This window comes from Pangasianodon hypophthalmus, chromosome 4 (assembly GCF_027358585.1).
Source record: "Pangasianodon hypophthalmus isolate fPanHyp1 chromosome 4, fPanHyp1.pri, whole genome shotgun sequence".
NCBI lineage: Eukaryota > Metazoa > Chordata > Actinopteri > Siluriformes > Pangasiidae > Pangasianodon > Pangasianodon hypophthalmus.
The window spans coordinates 15,014,745-15,036,496 of NC_069713.1; the positions used below are offsets into that span (position 1 = coordinate 15,014,745).

General features: G+C 39.1%; 1 protein-coding gene across 2 annotated transcripts in view; it reads right to left on the bottom strand.

The window, feature by feature from the left end:
• Positions 1 to 21,752, bottom strand: part of pcxb (pyruvate carboxylase b) — a 202,602-nt gene that overhangs the window by 16,418 nt on the left and 164,432 nt on the right. For both annotated transcript variants that reach the window (XM_053233022.1, XM_026936435.3), the window contains exons 15-17: positions 21,390 to 21,630; positions 21,036 to 21,285; positions 7,955 to 8,199 (exon numbers count right to left, since the gene is read on the bottom strand). In XM_053233022.1, the coding sequence (XP_053088997.1) occupies positions 7,955 to 8,199; positions 21,036 to 21,285; positions 21,390 to 21,630 (736 nt within the window). The remainder of the gene's footprint in view (positions 1 to 7,954; positions 8,200 to 21,035; positions 21,286 to 21,389; positions 21,631 to 21,752) is intronic.

Genomic DNA, 21,752 nt, shown 5'->3' on the forward strand with positions numbered 1-21,752 from the left:
ATGGCACAGAACTGGCATACAGATAAAGTTCCAGTGGTGATGGACATAATTCCCATGGGTTAGTTGAACAAGCAGGACCAAAAATAGAGGAGAAAGAACAAAAGATTTCAGAAGAGCGAAGAGAAGGCAGTACAGACCGAAGACAGGGAGCAGGTGGGTGGTTGACAAATGGACACGTGAGAGACAGTGTGTGTGGGGGGGGACGCTGGGTAGACACGAAACGTTAAATGTCAAAGCGTCTTTCATTTGTGCTAAAGGCTTCATATTTCAGCCAAGCGACACATCGTCATGCTGCCTGTCAGCTAACTGGCTGGGCTGCCAAGATAGGCGAAGAGACCAACATTAGCATCATTACTTAGGAAAACATTTTGACAATGCTGTGATTATATCATCCTGTGCCTTCACATAGAGAACAGGGGAAGACACATGATGAGAGTGGGTGCATTCCAAAACTGTAACTGATACTTCCTTGAATCCTCAGTCCTACATCCTTTAGCCTGTGAACTCAGAAATGATTGACGTCCACCATCTGTTTGGATGTACCGGTTTTTACAATACACTCAAAGGAATCAAAGTGAGATTAGACAGAAGGTGTTTAGATGAAGGATACACCAGTGATTTCTATGTATGACATAAGCATATGGTATAAATGCTCCGCTTCTCCCAAAAACAAATTCCAATAAATTCTAAAATAAAAAGAACAACAAATACAAAATTAGTAATCATAATTAAATAGGCAATGGGAAAAAAAATTGAACTATGCCTCGTTTAAAAAAAATGGCCATATGAGAATCAGGCAGTGAGTAGAATCTTATCAATATCAATTAAGCACGTGAAGTATATGTTCAATAATGTTTTAATCTCTGTTTAATCACTGTTCCTGTTATACAGTTAATTCAGCTAGACATGTTATCAAGTGAATTCACGTAAGTGACTTTAAAGTACGCTTCAGTGGGCAAGGATTAAATGAGTTTATTCTTGTTTCCCCTCCATGCATCCTTTCCTAAGGGAAAGGAAAGAAAACAAGGAGGTGCAATACAAACTCCTTTTCTGGGACTCACTACTTTGGAAGTTGAACATTTTTAAGGCCACTGAGTTCACGAGAATCGACTTAGCATTGATATATCTCTGACAGTCTTAGATTTGTCATGACAGTTGTGTTAGATTGTCTGTCTACAAGAGTTAACAGCTATATGCCAGCTAGCCAGCTAGAACAGTAACTCCAATTATTAGCTAGCTTAATCTTTATGCCCATTTTTCCTATTAGAAACAGCTTGGTCATGTGGAGGTGTTATGGAAGCTGCCATCCTGGAAATAAGCCTTGCCACCCCAATTCTGATCTCATATCATAGAGTTCTAGTATGTCTATGCAGTTCATACAGACTTAATCATATTCAACTCAGGATTATTTAACCTTTATGTTCTATTCACTATGTAGCATGGATATATATGTCTGTTTTATTCTCAGACCAAAAAGACCTGAACATAACCTGTGTAATATAAATAAGAAAGGGAGTACAGGAGAGGCACCAATTATAAATTTAAACCAAGCACAAAAAGTTTCATGTGGAAAAAAACATTGGTTCCACTTTAAGTAACTATTTAACACAAAGGATAACTCAACATTGTAGATTTGAAGGTATAGTCAAATCCTACAGAACTACTACAAAAACAATAGAGTAATTAAAGCCAATTAATCTGCTCCAAGACACAAATAATTCCTTAGCTAGGCAGTGATACCTCTTAATGTGCTTGTGCCCGCTTTGTTTGCCATCTAAAACCCTCGACAAAACCACACACAAGTCTGAGGAACAGCATGAGGATTTCTGTGAGCTGCTCTCCAGAAATTTAGCAACTTTGGGACAGGTGTGTTTAAAAGTAAAACTATTCTAAGATCACACACTTCACTTCTCGTCTACCTCCTCCACCTGTTTTATACGACACTTTGCCTCCACAACCTTAAATGATTAAACAGAAATGCTGTCTCTGTCATCTTCAACATCGTAGACTAGCTGTTCTTTCATCAGCAGATTCCGAAATGCTTTATTTGACAAACTACTGCAAACATACAAGAGATTTGCTTAGGTAACATGGTGACTGACATTTCCAAATATCTATTTGTGCACAGTACCAAAACAAATAATGAGATATTCTCAAGTTTCCACCATTAACACCTGAATTTTCCCCTTCTAGAGTACAAACAGATGAAGACTCTGAATACGCACCATAATTAATGAGTCAGTCCATGCAGAACTGATGAAATTGACTTAATTTGCTGTTTGATAATCATCCTACCATAGGCATTTGCAGTCTGAGCACTGGCTTGGAGCCAGAATGGAACTGCAAAGCCCTTCGGGATCTGTAGTTCCACCATCAATCCTCGACATGCCTCCTGAGGCTGTAATTTAGCTGTAATCGGTTCGAATGGAGTAACGCAGAACCAGGTGCTGCTGAAAACTTGGAATATAAAGCATCTGGTTTAACTAGGGGTTTAAAGCTTGGCTCAAAAATCCATAGTGTCTTAATTGGATAGGGGTTTTGTTAAGTGGCTGAGCCCATGCTTAAGCTAACACAGGCCAAGCTTCTGTCAGCGCTGGTTACTGAGGCTGTCAGCGGAAGTGTAATAAGATGAGACTGAGACAGGATTAAAAGAAGATCAGACATAGAGTGAGACAAAGGGCACACACACGCACACACTGAAATACAGACACACATCTTCTCATACATTCTCGCACACACATACACACACACCATTTTACATCCTCCCTCTCTCCATCCTTGAGAGTGTTTACTCCTTCCTGTGTTACTGTGCTCTGAATCTCCTGCAGGCTGACGGGGTGCATCTGTTTGGCCAGTGGCAGGAAAGTGAAAGCTTTGAACTCAAGAAGTATTTGTACGTGCATATATATATATATATATATATATATATATATATATATATATATATATATATGTGCATGTGTGTGTATGCTCAGTGGAGTATGATAGAAATAGTTTGCAGGCTGACCCCAACAAGCACACGCATTGTTCAAGATGCAAAACATCACTCTGCTATACCCTAGCTATTCCCTGTCTGTGTACTTTTACAACTTTCTACTGGATCCAACATGATTTAGCTTCAATGTCATGCTAATCCAGGGGTCTTTTTGGACGAATGAATGAAATGAATTTTCTCTGACCCCAAGCCTTGACCACCTTACATCTTTATAATTTCAGATTTATAATATAGGACTATTGTAACATTTGAACATTTTATTATATCAGTAACATATGCATGTGTGTCATAAGTGACTATAAAGGATAAAGAATATTCCTTGCACTGACTTACAAGGCTAGTGGGAAGTGTTACGCCTACAGCTTACTCTGGGGTGGTGTGATATGGACTGATGCAAAGCAGCCTGGTTTATACTTGAAGCATGATTTTGCATGCACACTTAGAAGTAGCAGTAGTCACACACTCCTTGGGTATCCTATTTACATTCTGAAGATTTAAAAGTGACATCCATTTGATGGCATGTCAGAGCCAAAACATCCCATTCTGTCATGTTTCAAAGTTGAGCTGTAAAATGTTTAGCTATTTTATGCACAGCGACGTTGATGAAAAACACTGACGAGCACTTAAAACTTTCCGCTGTCATCATGATTGTTGTCATGGGCTGCATCTTAATTCGAAAAACTCTGACCTTACATTCACAAGCATTACTAACCTAGATCTACTAAAAGCATTTACTAAGCTACTAATCTAAATCCAGAAGGCTGCTACGCACAGCAGACCTTTCGGTAGGTTTGAAGGTTACATGCGAGTTGTTCAAAATTCAATCGATAGCTGTAATTGGAAAAGCGGTGAGTGTTAGTACTCAGTAACAGTACATAAGAATGTGATTTGAGAAACAATGCTTTTTTTTCTTTTTTTTGCTGAACTACACTTGTGCAGCGTGTCAGGATAGTGAAAAAGACCAAAACGGCATATTAATTTAAACATGACTTGTCTGAATGTGACTTCCAGTATCATTTCAAAATATTAGCACACAAAATCTGTCTTCAATATTTCTAATATTAATTTGCAAAATAATTGAATGAAACAAAAAGAGGAGATTGTGTGTTTCTCTCACAATCCAGTTTGTAAAACCAGCGACCCCACGTGAGGTCGCAACCCTTAGTTTGTCTCAGGTTTTTAACAGTGGTGTGTTAATGAAAGTAATCCCTGGCTTTTTCACACATTCAACTATATTCTTCCACCTGGTGCTGAAAGTAATACCTTATATATTTCCTCCTCTTGTGACTGATAAAGTGAAGGGAAAGACCTACTTAGCTATTGCAAAGTCGAGCTAATTACATCCATACTGAAACTGCTTAGCTAATGAATTAAGATTTAAAGGTAATGAATAGCTTCTGGAAAAGGATTCTGAGGCACCAGCCCTGGTAAGAAACATTAATCAAATGCTATTGTTTGAGAATGTTAAAGGTTATAGAGCCTTTCTTTATTGTTTCTCTGCTGGTGTTACCTTAATGTCAACCCAGTCCTCAAGTGAACCTGTATAATGCAAAAGTGATGCAATGAGGGACAGTCTAAAGGCCAGTTCACATAAAAAGCATTTCTGAAGTGTCTCAAGTGTGTTCACAGAACAGATGTGCTTCCTTTTTAACCAATGTTTCAATCCCCAGTCTGGCAAGATGCGCGTAAAAATGTGACCCCACTCATCCTGCTGTGATTTTATGCATCACGCCTATTTCTTTTTCATTTACATGTGTGGGTGAAGCATAAACTTCATAGAAATCTATTCAAATCAGACACTCCCTCATCTTCACCCTATTTCACTAGCTAGTTCTCTCCTATCAGACAACATCTAGCCAACCAGCAGTGCATGGCTTAATTTCATGAAGGATGCAAGGAGATGCCATCTCACTGATTATAAAATGTCAAAAATCAACAGAAAACTGCCTTGTCAATGTGACATCCTCACTGATATTCTAAATCAATCTATATTTGAGATTTATGCAGCTTCATGTCAAACAAATTAGGACCTTCATAAAGTGTGTACACACTTGTGAAGGCTATTATCATGTAGATATGGCAATCTTGATAAAAATGTATGCTTTCCATCAATAATGTATTACAATGGAGTGTTGCATAGCACCAGACCAGAGTTTTAACTCTGAGAAAAAGCAAAGCAAAAACACATACTGTAGCTACAAATGATCTTTGGACTTTCTGTGAAAATTAAAACAATAACCAGCATTATGAAGTGAAAGATGTCCTAAATAAATATAAATATTAAATTATGCGATGTATGTGGTGGCACGGATAACTGGAATCCTATCCAGGATGTATTCCTGCCTCACACCCCGTGTTCCCAGGATAAGCTCCAGATCCACCACAACTCTCACCAGGATAAAGTGAGGGAATAATATTATGTGGCATCAGTTAGGCTAGTAGTAGTAACATCTGAGTTTTTCCTATACATTGACACTCATATATAACTTATATTTAATGCACTGTATTCAGACAAAATGCTGCATGCATGTGTTACCTTAGCCAATCTCATCATGTTTTGCTTTTAAAAAGGTCTAAAACCAGCCAGATTTAGCTATCATCGTGTATTGTATTGGATGATTGAGCTGTGAAGGATCTCTAGGCCTACATGTGATTGTGTGAAAGCTTCTTTATCAGATCGGCTATTTTGAGTGGACTCATGTTGTGTGAGTCATAACTGTCAATATAACAGTGCAACAATGAGAATCTGTCTGACAAACAGACAAAGAATGCCTACTGTATTGGTATATTTAAACTATCAGTAATATATGTAATGTTTTAATGCAGGAAACTAAACACACTGAAAAGGACTTGGCTTGTAACTCTTTTTAGCAGGATACTCCACACAGGGGATCTGTTGGCATACTAATAGTTTTTAGCTAATTGCTCACATGTAGACTACTTGTATTTATGTGAAATAAAGGGGTTTTGGCTGCAGTATTGTCAGAATTTAAATTGAAGCTCTTCTGACAATAGGTGAAGGCTTAGACGGTTGCATCATCATTTCAACAGACGGGCTACAAATTAAAGGAAAAGCCGGTGGCTCTGTTATGCTGTGTAGGACTTTTTGCTGGCATGGTTTGGGTCCTCTCATTCCCTGTAAATCAATACAAAGTTCTTCTGGTTGATCACCTTTGTCCTTGATGAAACGACTCTATCCCCAGCCACAGGCTACAGGGGCTCACTGAATGGTTGAAGAGGATGAGAATGATATAAATCATATTCTATGACCTTCACTGTCACCAGATCTCAACCCAGATGAACCTGGGAGATATTTTGCAGCAGTGTATTATATTTTACACTGTGAGCTCAACCGCTGTCATCAAAACACTGAAGAAAGTGAGGGAATATCTTTTGGAAGAATGGTTTTCATTGCTCCAGTACAGTTCCAGAAGCAGGAAGAATCTGGGCCAAGCTCAGTGAAGCTCTTCTGGTGCTCTTGGTGGCCCTATAGCTTACTAAATTTACTAAGTTCATTCCTTTAATCCGTCTTCTGTCTATGTGATGTGAACTTTGTTCAAATAATAATTACAACAATGTTTATTATTCTGCAGCTTGTAGCTGAAGAGCAGAGCAGGGTTTGTACAGCAATGATTCTTATTAGATCAACATAGGTAACCACAATACACACAAATAAGCTGTTTGTTCTTGGTTTCAGCATGAAGGGGACTACAATCCTTTCACGTTACACGTATGGACATTAGTTTTCTGGAAAATCTGGATAGAAGGTTGTGCACTGCATAGAAAATTGCATGAGTTTTGCTTTTGTTTGTGGTTGTTGGATCCACTGTGAATTTGGTAACACTTTATATTTGTTTATGTAGGTTTATTTCAATAGGCAACAGTTGTCATTTTTCTGAAGTGACAGTTTTACGTGAACATAAATTTGTGTACTGATACATTCTGAGCTGTCTTATATTAAAATATCATGACATCATATACTTCTCAATGCATATCTTGTCATATGTCAGTCATATGATTGTGATGATGAGGTTAACTAGAAACACTGAAAAAATATTCAACCAACCAACCAACCACTTTATCAAAGATGATTATATATATCATGTTATTATATATATGTTTCAACACAAAGCGCCAAATGTGAAGTGAACTAAGTTTTAAACAAGGTTCATGAAAGCTCTAAAAATCTAATGATCCCATCAACTTCCTCTAAAACCAGACACTTTAGAGGACTGAAAGAGAGAGAGAGAGAGACGCAGCGAGACTGCGAAGGAGAGGCCGTGTGATACGAATAACAATAAGATGCAGATGCATGTATGAAAACTTGCAAGGAGAGCCTGCGTAAATGATTGCATCGAACAGGAAGCCATCAGAGGTGGAGCAAAATCTAAGAATGTCAAATATGCTTCAGTGGATCAGCTGTAGGGAAGGTGGAGCATGGCAAGAAAGAACTAAATGCTTTGGGGCTGAGGTAGAAACTGATATGCAGATTAACCCCCAATCTCTCTTTCACACACACGCTTAGTGTCTACAAGGACTAGTCACGGATCCTAGCTAACTAGAATTAAGTAGATTTATAGAGCAAATCAGTAAATTAGCTAACTAGGATTCCCCTGGTTGTGTTTAATGAATGTGTAATTTCTAATGAATAGTATTTTTATTTATGTAATAAATCTTCACACAAACAATATAAACAGAATGGCACTGGGCCTATCATGTGCTTCTAATATGCTTATATTTGATTTGGAAGTAAATTACATTATGTGTTTTAGATTTAGGAAGCTCCACAGGAAAAGTCAGGCAGCTAAATCAATTTCACATAATAGAAAATTCTAGCGCTTTCCCCAAGAGAATGGTTTTCTACCAAATTACAGAACTGAGACAGTCAATAACAGTGTGCGAGACAGAGCAAGAACGACACACAGAGAGAGAAAGGGAGATGTACGGGAACTGGTTTACCTTGATAAGGTCACCCAGCAGTTTGTTGGCCTCGGCATACGCTTTCTTCACCTCTTTAAACTTGTTGCCCAGACCCATGCTATGAGCCTGGAAGTGCAGGTTAGTATACTGGCCTCCTGGGATCTCGTTCTCATAGACATCAGCATTCCCAGACTTCATAGTGGCAGTACAGTCAAAAGGAGCATACAGACCACGAGTGACCTCCCAGTACTCGCTGTAGTCAAACACATTCTCCAGAGAAATCCCTGAGAGAACATAGAGAGATGAAGAGATAGAGAATGAGATATATATTGCCAGTAAATATACTGACCAGTATATCTATCAAGCTTCTCTTTCTGTTTTGTGAAAAGAATAGGACACGAAAATGACATTTAAGGTAGTAAAATATCAAATATAATCCATATATTTAAAACTATCTATATGTTTTCATATATTTTAAACTGAGAGAAAGAGAAAAGAGAGAGAGGTAGTTTTAGATAAAAGTCCTTGATCATCTGTGCAAGGACCATGCTTATGATTTTTGTTCTAAAATCATGACAGTCATTGCATAGGGTTCCAAGAATATTGATGATCTCTTTTTCCTGAAATGGCCTCACTTCACTGAAGAACTGGCAGTGCAATTATTTCATTAATGTTATATCCATTGCTGTTGAAGTGGCTCACCACTGAAAAGAAGAAATCCTTCATTTGTATGGTATGATGGTGCTTAACTGAATGCAATGATCAGCCATTCTTCTCTTAGTTTCCCCATGAACATCAGTGTTTGTGTTGCTAGCTGTTGTTATGGAAGAAATGACGTGAAGAAATTTAAGGAAACATGACCTATAAGGTTCTAGCTGGGTTAAGAATGAATGTGAGATAGATTATCTTCCAGATTATCTTTATTACCTTATCTTCCAATTCATACTTAAAGTGGGGAAAAAGAGCTCATCTACACTCTCAGAACTTTAGAACCCTATACAATGAATGTCATGTTTTGACAAAAACAATTATACCACAGTGCTGTCTCGAATCACAAGAGATTTATAGGTTTAATAGGTTTATATCAAAGTGCTTGTTATAATACATTATAATGCCTACATAAGCCGCATAATGTAAGCCTAATAATAAACAGATTTTTAAGAAGCATGTTGTTATTTACCAAAAAAATATACTCATTGATATGTGAAGCTTTCTGTAACGAGACATTTTTATAACATTTATGGAAGGAGTCTCCAGTGTCAGCACTTGATATTAATATTCCACCATGGGAAAGTCTTCAGGACAGAGGACTTTCCAGTTTCTCAGTAACATGTCAAGCTATACTTTTTGTCTTTTTAACTTCAACAGAGATTAAAAAAAGAGAGGTTTGTGAGGGAGTGACTGTTTATAGCTGCTGTAAAATAAAATGATAAGAGGAACTAACTAACTTCCAAAATATTACATGTATAAATGCTTAAAAAGTGTGATCTGTCAGCCATTAATAAATAAAAAATTGCAATCATTGGCAAATCTCTGTGGTATAAGCAGAATAGCACATTTCAGGCCATGCTGTTATATGAAAATAATACACTTTGGCGTGTTAATGGCCCTCTGCTGAATGTCAGGCCATAATGAATCACCCCAGTGTGGATTATTTTACTATAACAGCACACGGACTGTTGCGTGTTCTTCCTTACTTCATGCACATCCCAACCATTTTGAACATCCTATGGTAATCCCTTTTTGTCTGATAGATCAATAACTGTATGACTACAGAGTCACCTATACGGTAGGTTTACCTGATTAAATGGCTAATAAGTATAGAGTATACCCAGAGTATCCATTGGATAAGGGAAGAGAGGGAAAAACAAAACAGGCAAACAAAACCATGGCATTAACAATGGATGATTGTGAATCGAAAACAGACAGAAAGAGACAGTTTGTTAAATAAATTACAGGGAATTGAGCACTTAACCATAGTGAAGACACACACAGTGGAAATTTCCATTAACAAAACAGTGAGAGAAATGAATGTTTGTTAATGGCCATGTGACCAACAGTGAACAGCTAACAACACAAAATTACATAGGATGCATGAATGCGAGAGCCGTGTTGTGGCTAATGGGAGCTGGTTTTTCTGTCCATCTCTCGAGACATTAGAGCCTGATAGTGATCCAGAGCCAATTGTGCTTGGATCTCTCTCCAAACATGCCATCAATCAATAACACACCCACGCTAATGTCAGAGAACGGCAATCAATGCTGATTTAATTAAGCCCCTTGCTAACAGCCCATACAGTTAGGGGCACCTTTCACCTCTCTCTCTCTCTTTCTCTCTCTCTCTCTCACTCACTCACTCACTCACTCACTTACTCACACACATGCACACACACACTCACAGTGACTGCAGCAGATTAGATGGCATTATTCTACTGTGATCTGGTTTGTGACATGGGCCATTAGTACATAATGAAGTCACCACTAAGTTGTATTTGGTTTGGTTGAGATTGTGTTTGTGTGAGTGTGAGTGAGGATAAGAAAGTGAGAGGAGTGAACGATTAATGGAGGACACACAAAAGCATATATTTCAAATGATAATCTTGAAAAATGTGTGAACGATAGCATCAATCTCAGAAAATGTACACATGCACACCAGTAAAACTGTACACAAAAAGACAAAAATGGTTAAATGTATTTTTCTTCTTCCAGAAGAAGAATTGCTAAGCTGTGCTACAATTTTAGCTCCAGGGTCAGAAAAAATGGTCTGCGCACTCTCCAGGTTCTCTCAGTTGCTTTCAACAGAAACATATGAATAACAGAGAGAAAAAGTTACAGAGAAAACAGTGGATAAAGGCTTCCCAGGGGATTTATGTTGCAACCTGTACTTAGTGGGAGAGAACAGGGTGTAGAGATGGAGTGAGAAGAATGACAACTATGGTCAGATAGGTGACAGAAGGAGGAAGAGAAAGTGCCAGTTAATGAAAGAGTGATGCAGAATGGAGAAGGAGAAAAACAGGAGCAACACAGCAAAAAACAATGGGGTTATAAAAGACAGAATGCAGTGCAACGTAAAGAGGCAGCAAGGGAGAGAGAGAGAAGAAAAATGAAGACAAAAAGTGTCTGAAATGAGGTGAAGGCAGAGGCAATGTCTCACTGAAAATGAAAAAAAAGAATGAGAGAGAATGACAAAGATATGGGGAAAAAGAAGAAAGAAAAAAAAGGCAAAAACAGAATCAACACTAGGGACATAGTTGCCATTTTTAGCCTCTCAACTTTCCTACATGTATGAATCAGGTGCCAAAACAATTTCTCCGACTTTTCAACTTCATATCTTAATCAATTTGCAGACAACTCTATCCAGTGTGACTTATAAATGTGCTGAAGGCATAGCAATACAAGGTACAGAAACTGTAAGGACACATAACCTGAAAGACTAGAGACTAGCGTGGTCTACTCAGTCAATACACAGACAAATTTAAACCTGAGTAGAAAGAAAACATTGGTAAATTAGTACAGGACATTTTCATAAGCACTGGCTGTGTATTAAACAGAGCCAAAAGAAAAGCAGCTAAAAATCATGTATTAAATTCTCTGATAAAATCTCTGATACAGTATAAAAAGAGAATAATGAATTTGGGTAACCAGTAAGTTAACGGTAATGTTTATAGGGCTACAGTACACCACAATCACCTGGGTAGACTTATTTTTAGTGGCTACGTATGTTATGTTAGTATAAAGAACTTCAAATGCGTTGAACTTATGACTAGGTTTTTGCGTGATGCCTAGATTATCATTATAGATGACTGCGACGCCTCCTCCTTTGCCAGTTAGACGGGGCTGATGTATGTAACTGTACCCGGGAGGACTAGCTTCATTTAATGCTACAAACTCGTTTGGTTTAATCCATGTTTCTGTTAAACACAGCACATCAAACTCCTGATCAGTAATGGTTTCATTAACAATAAGCGCTTTAGACGCAAGAGATCTAATATTCAACAGTCCTAGCTTCAGATCAACGGTGCTGGCTATGCATTCGGTTTGATTTAATTTTATGATAATTAGGTTACTAAAACAAACTGTCTGAGTATGTCTATAATTTTGTTTAGCTCGGGGAACAGACACAGTCTCAATACGGTGGAACCTAAGTGACGACTCAGCTAGCAGCTAGCAGACGGTCGGTTTAGCCTGCTTGTCTTTTCCCTGGCCTTGGCCCTGGATTGTCACTGATTAACTAGGCCTGTTCTGAGACTATGTGCTATGCTGCAAGAAATGAGAGCAGCACCTTCCCGAGTGGGATGGACACCGTCCCGCCCTAAAAGGCCAGCCTCGCCCTCAAAGATAGTCCAATTATCTATAAAGCCCACATTGTTTTCGGAGCACCACCTGGACATCCAGCAGTTCAGCGACCATTGGGGCAGTCGTGGCCTAACGGATAGAGAGAGTCAGACTTGCAACCCGAAGGTGAACCTGAAGGTTGTGGGTTTGAGTCTCAGGTCTGGCAGGGGTTGTAGGTGGGGGGAGTGAATGACCAGCACTCTCTTCCACCCTCAATACTACAACTGAGGTGAGACCCTTGAGCAAGGCACAGAACCCCCAACTGCTCCCCGGGCAGCAAAAAAGGCTGCCCACTGCTCCGGGTGTGTGTTCACGGTGTGTGTTCACTACTGTTCACTACTGTGCACTTGTTGTGTGTGTGCACTTGGATGGGTTAAATGCAGAGCACAATTTCCGAGTATGGGCCACCATACTTGGCCACAAGTCACTTCACTTCACTTCATAACCTGCTGTAAGCTACATTGCCACGGGGATGGGGCCAGAGCATATTACAGCATCGGACATCGCCTTCGCTAATTTACACACCTCTACCATGTTACTCTTAGTAACCTCAGACTGACGAAGGCATATATCATTAGCTCCTACATGAATAACTATCTCTGAAAACCTATGCTTGCCTAAGACCCTACGATTACCTGCTATGTCCGGCGCCCTGGCTCCCGGTATACACCTAACTAAAGCTGCTGGTGCCCCTAAAGGCCTAGCTAATTTCACATGCCGTAAAATAGAGTCACCTACAACCAGAGCTCTTTCAGGTTTCTCAGCGGGTGCTTCACTGAGGAGAGCAAACCTGTTGGACACGTGAAGCGGAGAGGAGAGGTGCTCCCCTGGGCGAGCCTTAGAGTTAGCTTTGGCTTTGCAATTATGCCGCCAAGTCGTCACCCATTCGCCCCGCTGTGAGGGCTCTAATGCCAATGCTCTAATGGGGGATTGTTAAGGCATCCAGACTTTCACCTACAGAAACTACGCTGCTCTCACTCTCACTAACCCTCTCTAGAGTCTGGATGCGCACCTCTAATGCTGCAATCTTCTCCATCAGAGAGCTAACTAACATGCATTTATCACAAATAAAGCTATTACCAACGATGGAGGAAGAGTGACTAAACTTCCGAAAACAGGAAGTGACAATAGTAATAGTGATGTGAGATTGCCATGTGGGGTCAATTGTGAAAATTGTGGGGTCAGTTGTGAAAATGAACAAGGCACTTCCTAAAAACCTCCTAAACTCAACATCAACCTATTGTATAACACTCTTTTGATGGTGACACTTAATGGTGACACCTAATGACAGTACTATATATATATGTGTATGCGTGCGTGTGTGTGTGAAAGAGAGAGAGGGGGGGAGAGAGTTTGGGTTTGATGAAATCATAACCACATGTGAGTCTGACATTCTAGAAGTACTCTCAGCTATAAAGTCCCCATCACATCACATCCCACATGACATTCAGAGGTTTATGGATGTTGTAGCTTGAATGCAATGTGTCAGATTGGAGTGGTGTGATGCCCATGGTAGGTAAAGCTGAACTGCTCTTTATATAGGTTAACATTCATTACCATTAGACAGCTTAGTGTCAGTTAAATTAATCTAAATTAGTTATATAGGCCTAGTTTCATAGCAGGATATAACAGAGTGTACATTTCCACAATAGGTGTATACCTTTGAATTTCTTTGCAGGTGGATGGATGCATCCCCTGTGTTCCCCATGTCCATATACCACCACTGAATCATGAGGAGCCAAATAAAAACAGACTCTAAACAATGTACACAGGATAAAGATGGGATAATCATAGAGTAATGGCAATGAACTCTGGGCAGGATTCTCATTCTTGGCTGCTTTGATCACAGGGGTGAAATAAACAGTAATGAAAGCAACAGGAGTCTCATTAACAACATGCATCCCATCCACTGAACTTTTACTCGTGTGTCTGCTTGTGCCGACAGCTCCTAGACAACTCAATTAACTAACGCTCTTACATGTTATTAAGAGAGCATGTGAGCGAAGCAGAGCTAGAGAGAGAGAGGCAGTGGAGGTCAGGGACTGAGAAATTAATAAAGGTCCAGAGTTAGCAATTCCCATAACAAAGTTGCTTATAAATGAAACCATCCAGTCATAGATGCATGCATGTGCTTTCTCTCTCTCTCTCTCTCTCTCTCACACACACACACACACAAACACACACTTCCCTGCTTCAGAATCATTGACATACACAGGTGGCTCAACTATTTCTTAATCTAATTAATTAACCATCTTCGTTAATTTTGTATTCTGTCCTCTTGCTCTTGCTGTCATTTTCTCTCTTTCTCTCCTCTCTCTCTACCTCTATCTCTCTGCCAAGAGTAATAGGCTGTAGATGCTTAAGATATCTTGTATTATAGTACGCTGTATACGAGAGTGGAGGCTGTGAGTGAAACTAAAGCAAAGCACCACTGACTACCTCCAACCCCATCATCCCACTCTCACACAAGACTGAGGGAGAGAGAGAGAGAGAGAGAGAGAGAGAGAGAGAATGGGGGAAAGAGGAAGACTCATGAAGACTCATAGGCCAGTGCTGTGTTCAAACTGATGCACTGGAGGGAAGGAAGGTCAAAGGGTTATTGCAATAAAATAGAGAAAGCAGAAGAGAGAAGAGAGAAGAATGCAGCAAAATGTGTGTATGTACACACAAGAGACTCTGGAAAGTCTTTTTCGTTCTGTCTCTATTCACCGTCCTGACAAATAAAAGTACATTTGCACTGGTAAAAACCATGGCCAGAGATGCTGAGTTTAAGTGAAATAACAAATACAGAAGAGAAGTAGAGAAGCTGCACAGAAGTGTGATAATGTAACAGCAGTGTTTAGATTAAAGGAATATTCTAGCCAACAGATCTGTAGTGTATGTGTGATTACCATGCACAAGAAGTTCTGTATATTCCCAATACTGAGAAAAGGACCGATAACCAGTTTCCTCTAAACACTACAATAGAAATCTAAGCACAGTTACTGAATTATTAACAAATCACACCAATTACACTCTAGCTATAAAGGTCTTAGGATAAGACAGACATGAGAGAATGCTATTTTTCCTTGTTCATGCATAACCAGGCTGAAACTGAATGCTTACTTTGAGCTACAAATTTTCTCTCTGATAAAGTAGCTCCATCTCTGAAAGGATGAATTGTACAGATTGAGAGCTTCATTTAGGGCTTAATTGTATGACTGCAACATTTATGAATAATTCGTTTACAAAAAAACGTTTTTTGCGTAAATGTTTATTCATTGCTCTAACAACCTGCCCTTAGATTTCCATAATAAGTGAATTTTCAATCAGTGGGATTTCTGTTCTTTTCTTAATACTGGGAAACACATTGATATTCTTTTCTGTGGTAATTACACATACTGTACACTGCAGATGCAGTACACTTAGACACAGTTGAAAAGTGCTGGAGTATTTTTTAAATAACAAAAAGATTTTTAAAAAATCTATTGTTATACACAAGTGTTATGAAATGAACTTGAACCACAGTCAATAGTTTGTCCATCTGGGTTATTCTGATTGGCAGTTCATTATGTTTGTTGAGGTCCTCAGCGTGAGCTCTTTTTGCTTAGTGTCAGCCTTTAGACTTATGCTGCTTCTAATAATAAAAAGGAAAACTATTTTATTATTTTTTTGTTCCTGACAGCAGTGTTCTGAGAGGTTTTAAATTTCTTGAATACAGTTCTCTTTGAGGGACCCTATTTCACTGCCCATCTGTTTGACCTCCTGATATATAACAGTACAACTGGCTGTGCGTGAGAGAGATAAAGAGAGAGAAATAAGCAGGGAATGTGATGTTAGTGGTGTCCGTGCTTTTCTAAGAAACTCTGTAATGTGGCTGTGATTAGACAGAAGAGTTAGTGGCCCCTGAGATTGACTCTGTTACAACATAAGATACTGGAGGAATCTCTAGAGATTGTACACAATGTTATGTGTTTCCTTTTGTAACAACAACTACTTTTCATACAAAACCTATTGTCCTTGTATTGTGCATTGGAAATGGAAAGAAATATAATTCAAATGTGAAATACATTATATGACACAAAGAAATAGTTTCAGCTAATAGTTAAAATTTAATAGCTCCTTCACTGTATTTGTAAGTATCTATAAATTTTGGTGGTCAGTACACGGTACTACATTCTACAGGTGATGATTCTCCGTATGGTGCTCCATTTTAGTGATCCGCAGAGTAAAGTGAATTTTTAAACCTAATTTTAATGTTAGCTACAGCTGAACTCATTACACATGAATAAATATATATGTGGAATAACATATGTTTTGTTAGTTATCAGTTGGTGAATGCAAATGCCCCCTGTAGATAACGTCTCACCATACACTGTTGACATTAATCACATTAATCACATTAATCCACATATCTCTAAAAAGTGAAATATGTCTATATATATCTATTATATCTATATAGATATAAATATTTATTTCAATATAAATATATCTATAATGTATACTTGGAACTGTAGGCATTGTAGTAATTTTTGTTTACGTTTATGATGTTTAAATTGTTAACATTTTTTTCCAGATTCTTACTGTAGTTGCTAGTTTACTGTGATCTTAAATGTTTACATTTTTATCCACTTTCTTATTGTAATTGCCAGTTCCCACTGTTGTTGTATTTTCTCCTCTGTCCTATGACAGTGAATCCAGTGAGGAAGGATAAAAGCTCACACACACTTTTCCTTGACATCCATGAATCCAACCTCAGCATCTTGTCAAACTGCCACCTACATCACATCATCAAGCTTGGAGGAGTGACAAAGCCAGGTTTACACTAGAATGATCAACTACTCCAACTCTGTGTTTAAAATGTTCACAGCACAGGCTTATTAGCTCAGTGGAGGATGTTTCATGTTCTACTTTAAACTGAAATAATATAAAGTAGGGGAGCCTGGCCATTGTTTAAAATGAGATAAACTATGAAAAAAGGACAAACTCTAACTCTACAAAGCTGCTGCCCTTAAATGCCAAACTGCTGAATTGTGCTGGTCAGTTTGTTGTGTGCAGTGTCTGAGAAAAACACCTGTCCAGCTGCAAAATAAAGATAAAATTTGACATGGGCAGGCAACACAGTTTGCAGTAGAACCTTGCGGTGACATTGTTCTTAAAAAGTGTATTACATACAGTATGTACCAGTTGTGGACTGTTTTCTTGTGCGCACACACAGCTTCTATACTCAACCTGACAATTTTTCTGCCACTTTATCTCACAGATAGATTTGTAAATTGAGATTCCTAAACGCTTGATCTACGCTGACCTTGCGGAAGCTTTGCTACGCCAAACATGTAGTTGATGTGAAGCAACCTGGTCAAATAATGACAGAACAGACAGCATGCAATAATCAAAAAGAGTACACAGAGGAGGAGAGAACCAGTTGTAAGTGACCCAGCTAACAAGGTAATGTCAAAACTATCGATGTTGTGGAAACAAGAATGTAAGAAAAAGGCTGTCAGCTGTCCTATGTATGTAGTACATTTGTGGTTATTTAATATCCAGTTTAGCAGGACTTAAAATCGCACACAGTCCAACACACACAATTCTCTTACTTTTCCCAACAACACAGAGTTAATTAGTAATCAAAATTACTAATTCATCCATTTGTATTCTATACACTGAAGAGGTATAAGGTTACATTTAGTGTTGCAGTGTCTTGCTAGTAAAATGCTGACTGGCTGCTGAATTTAGAAAACCCACTGTGCATGGTGATCTACTGAATGAAAATGAATGAAAGTACTGAATGAGCTACTGGACAGTTGGAGCTTCAGGGGTCTGGGGAAATGCAAGAGAAGAATTGAAGACTTGCAAGAGAGAGTATGTCAAAAGATTCAGGCTGAAGGATCAACGTGTGCCATATGTTCAGGATCCAATTAATGAACTGGTGGGAAATGATGGTCAAATAAATGTTAGACAGCACTGGTTTTTGGAATAGTAACAGATGAATTGGTAGCACTGGTGTAGCCAGGAATTAGGATCAGAGGAACATTATTATGCTAAATAGAATCACCATCATCTGTACAATTAAATTAATAATTGTGGCATGTTTACACATTTTGGGTGGATGCCAGACAGTAGTAGAAGCAGTCGTGGTATTCAGAGTCTGTCATTTAATTATTAATATCCACTATCTACTATCTAAACAATCTTGCCATATTAAAATGAACAGACATAAGAAATAAAATACTTTTATTACAGTTCCACTGAAAATGTATAAAAAATACTACGCTAATATTAACATCTACATCTTACTTTATAAAACCAGATCTACCTTTTCCTCCATTGTTCTGTCAGTCTGTTCACCTGCCAATTCCCACTCACCAGCCAGCTCCCCCTATAAACTGACAGCTACCAACCGGGGAGGATGAAGACTAACACATGCTTCTTCCAAGACACATGATCTTTTCGAACTGCTGCACTCATGCAGCACACCATAGGACAGCATAACACACTCTGAGGAGAGCACTATCTACTCTCTTCTACATGCACAAGCTCAAAGATGCCCAAGAGTACCTAGTGTCACTGTGATGGAGAGATAGTATGCCGTCCCTCCCACTCAGAGAGCATGGCCAATTTTACTCCCTTGGCTCCGGATGGCTGTGGCATCGCTGGGATTCTAACATGCGATCTCCAGATGATAGGGCAAACGTGTTTCTGTTGTGCCAGATCTACTTTTCTTTTTCTTGTCTTGCAGCAAACCTCCAGTACTTCATTGACTGTCACCCCGATATGTCTGTGCTCAGAGTAGAGCTAGTTGGCTAGTAGTTTTCAAATACATGATCCTGATTGGTTAATCCTGTTTTTCACTATCCAGCTTGCAGCCAGTTAAATGTTATTAAACAAAGTAATGGATGCTCTTATTTGATATCTGGGACAGATGTATATGGAGGAATCATAAGGATGACTTTGTTGACTTTCTATGAACATTATTATAGTGCAACTACTGCACAAAACAATATGATTTGACATGTATATATCAGCTATGTTGGCCTCTGTTTGGCAGCCAGTTTTGCTTTCATCTTGAACACCATCTCCCTCTCCTGTGGGAATATCGTGCATTTTCATTTTATTCTCCTGAGGGAACTTTCTGTCAGAGTCGATATGAACAGCAATCTTAGTGTTTTTTTTTCCTGCGGTTTTGTTCAAATGCTGAGCTTTCTAAAGCTTCCATTAACCTATACCGTGGCTTCTCTCTGAGAGCTCTTCAGTCATCTCCTGTTCAACCTCAACCATGTCTCTGCTCAATACCTGAAACAGGCTGATTGCTTCTCCTGTCCACTCCTAACACCATCAGCTGCTTTATCCCATAGTCGTTTACTGAAGAGCTGAGAGGCTGTTCTGGGATGACGTGGCTCGGATTGTGCTCTCTCAGCTCTACGGCAGGGAGACTGTGTCTTATCTCAGCTGGAGCTGTGTGAAGATTCTCACACCCAGTGAAAAGTGTGTGTGGTGGGCCAGTCTTCATGCAGTGACAATGGTGTGAGGAGGAAATCCTCCTTCTACCTCTTTTTTCTCTGTTGCTCAAAGAACATGTCAGATTTAGAGCGTTTTCATTTTATCCCCTTTCAGACAATATTTTAGGGTATGAAAAAACCTTTTAAAAATGTTTCAAGTGCAGCTTCAACCCCTGCACCCTTTTGATAGATGTTGACCATTAAAATTCCGCCCAAGTCTTTGGCTCCACTCTTGAAAATAGGCATTTGATGACCCTCACAAATCCTGTTTCACAATTTCATACACAGTAAAATCGGCAGTATTAAATAAATGCCCACTGTGTTAAATTTACTCCTGCAGAGTGTATTGATCGCTGTAGTTTTGCTTTGGAGCTGTGTCTAACAGCACTGTGCTCAGCGGAAAGAGGATGGTAGTGATGGTTTGACAATTAATCTGACTACCGTTTTTTTTTTTTAAGTGTCTTTCAGTTTGTAAAACACTTCCTGCTGGTTTTGCAGTGAATCTCTACTGGAAAGACATCTCATAATCAGAGGGCCAATTTAGCAACACAAGCCACCAGCTGCTTTTATAAGAGTACTTCACAGTATATATTAAGATTTCATTTAAAATCACAGAAGTTTCTGCTTTTTATCTAATATGAGAGTGAAGAAATATCTGTTCAGATGAAACTCGGTATTTCCTTTTGATTTTTGGATACATACTACCTGTTCTCTCTGCTTCTTTATTTATTCCGAAGGGCTTAAATGTACTCACGCTGTCTTCCTGTTGTGTTTCAGCTATGTTTTACTTCTCTTTCCAGTTCCCAGGACATTATACTGTAATATTCTGTCTGTTATATTCTTATATCTTTTGCCTTAAAGCATCTGAAATCTATACTACCTGGTTCCTAGTTTTATTTTGATCATCTCTGATCTTTATTTTACCATAGTGTTCAAAAAGTCTGAAATTTCAGAGGTTGATCTGAAACGAGATGTCTCTTTTTGGATTATGTATATAGTCAGGGAATTGCACATCACTGCTACAGAGGCAGATCAATATGGTTAAAATATACAATAACATACTGCTGGCGTTCATAAAGCTATATGACCCCTACACAAGCTCCTCCTGACATAAACCTATCAGATTCTTCAGCATTAGATACATAATAAACTTCACAATACCCAGTAATTTGATAGAAAAAGAAACCTTATTTTCAGCCATTTCTGAGTGATCGTTCACAGTCACAGGCTTTCTGACTCAAACTTTGACTTAATTTTAATGTAATAACTCATAAAAACTCTGATTTCATTGACAGGTATCTCACTCACCAGTGTCATGTTTGGTGCCTTTGGTGCAGGCCACTATAGCGCCCATGCTGGGCTGAGATGTCATGCCAGCCATGGAGTCCACTGCCACGTCTACGATATCAGCACCCGCCTCAGCGCATGCCAACATGGCCGCCACACCTGCACCTGCTGTATCATGAGTGTGTACGTGGATGGGAACTTCTGGGAATCTATCTCTCAGAGCTGTGATCAGCAATTGACTTGCCTCAGGTTTTAACAAACCAGCCATGTCCTAGAGAGAGACTCTCAATATCACTGCATTGCCTGTTTCATGTCATAGTATGTATATATGTGTACATCTCTTACATCTGTTACATTTCCACATGCACACGTTACCTTTATAGCCAGTATATGCGTCCCCGCCTTCACAAGTTCCTCTGCTAGCTGCAGATAGTATTCCAGTGAGTATTTCTGTCTCATGGGATCAGAGACGTCTCCTGTGTAAGAGATGGCTGCTTCCACCACACCTCCAGCTGTGCCAGCAGCCTCCATTCCCATCAGCATGTTAGGTAGGTAGTTTAGGGAGTCAAATACCCGAAAGATGTCCATACCATTCTCCTTTGCCACTTCACAAAACCTAAACGTAGAGATGTCAAAGACGTGTCAAGAGCATCACGTTTAGAAGCTTCAACTGAGTTCTTAGTTGGTACATATAAAATAATTCACTTGGTTTGGAATAAGTTAGTAGCTGCTTGAGGT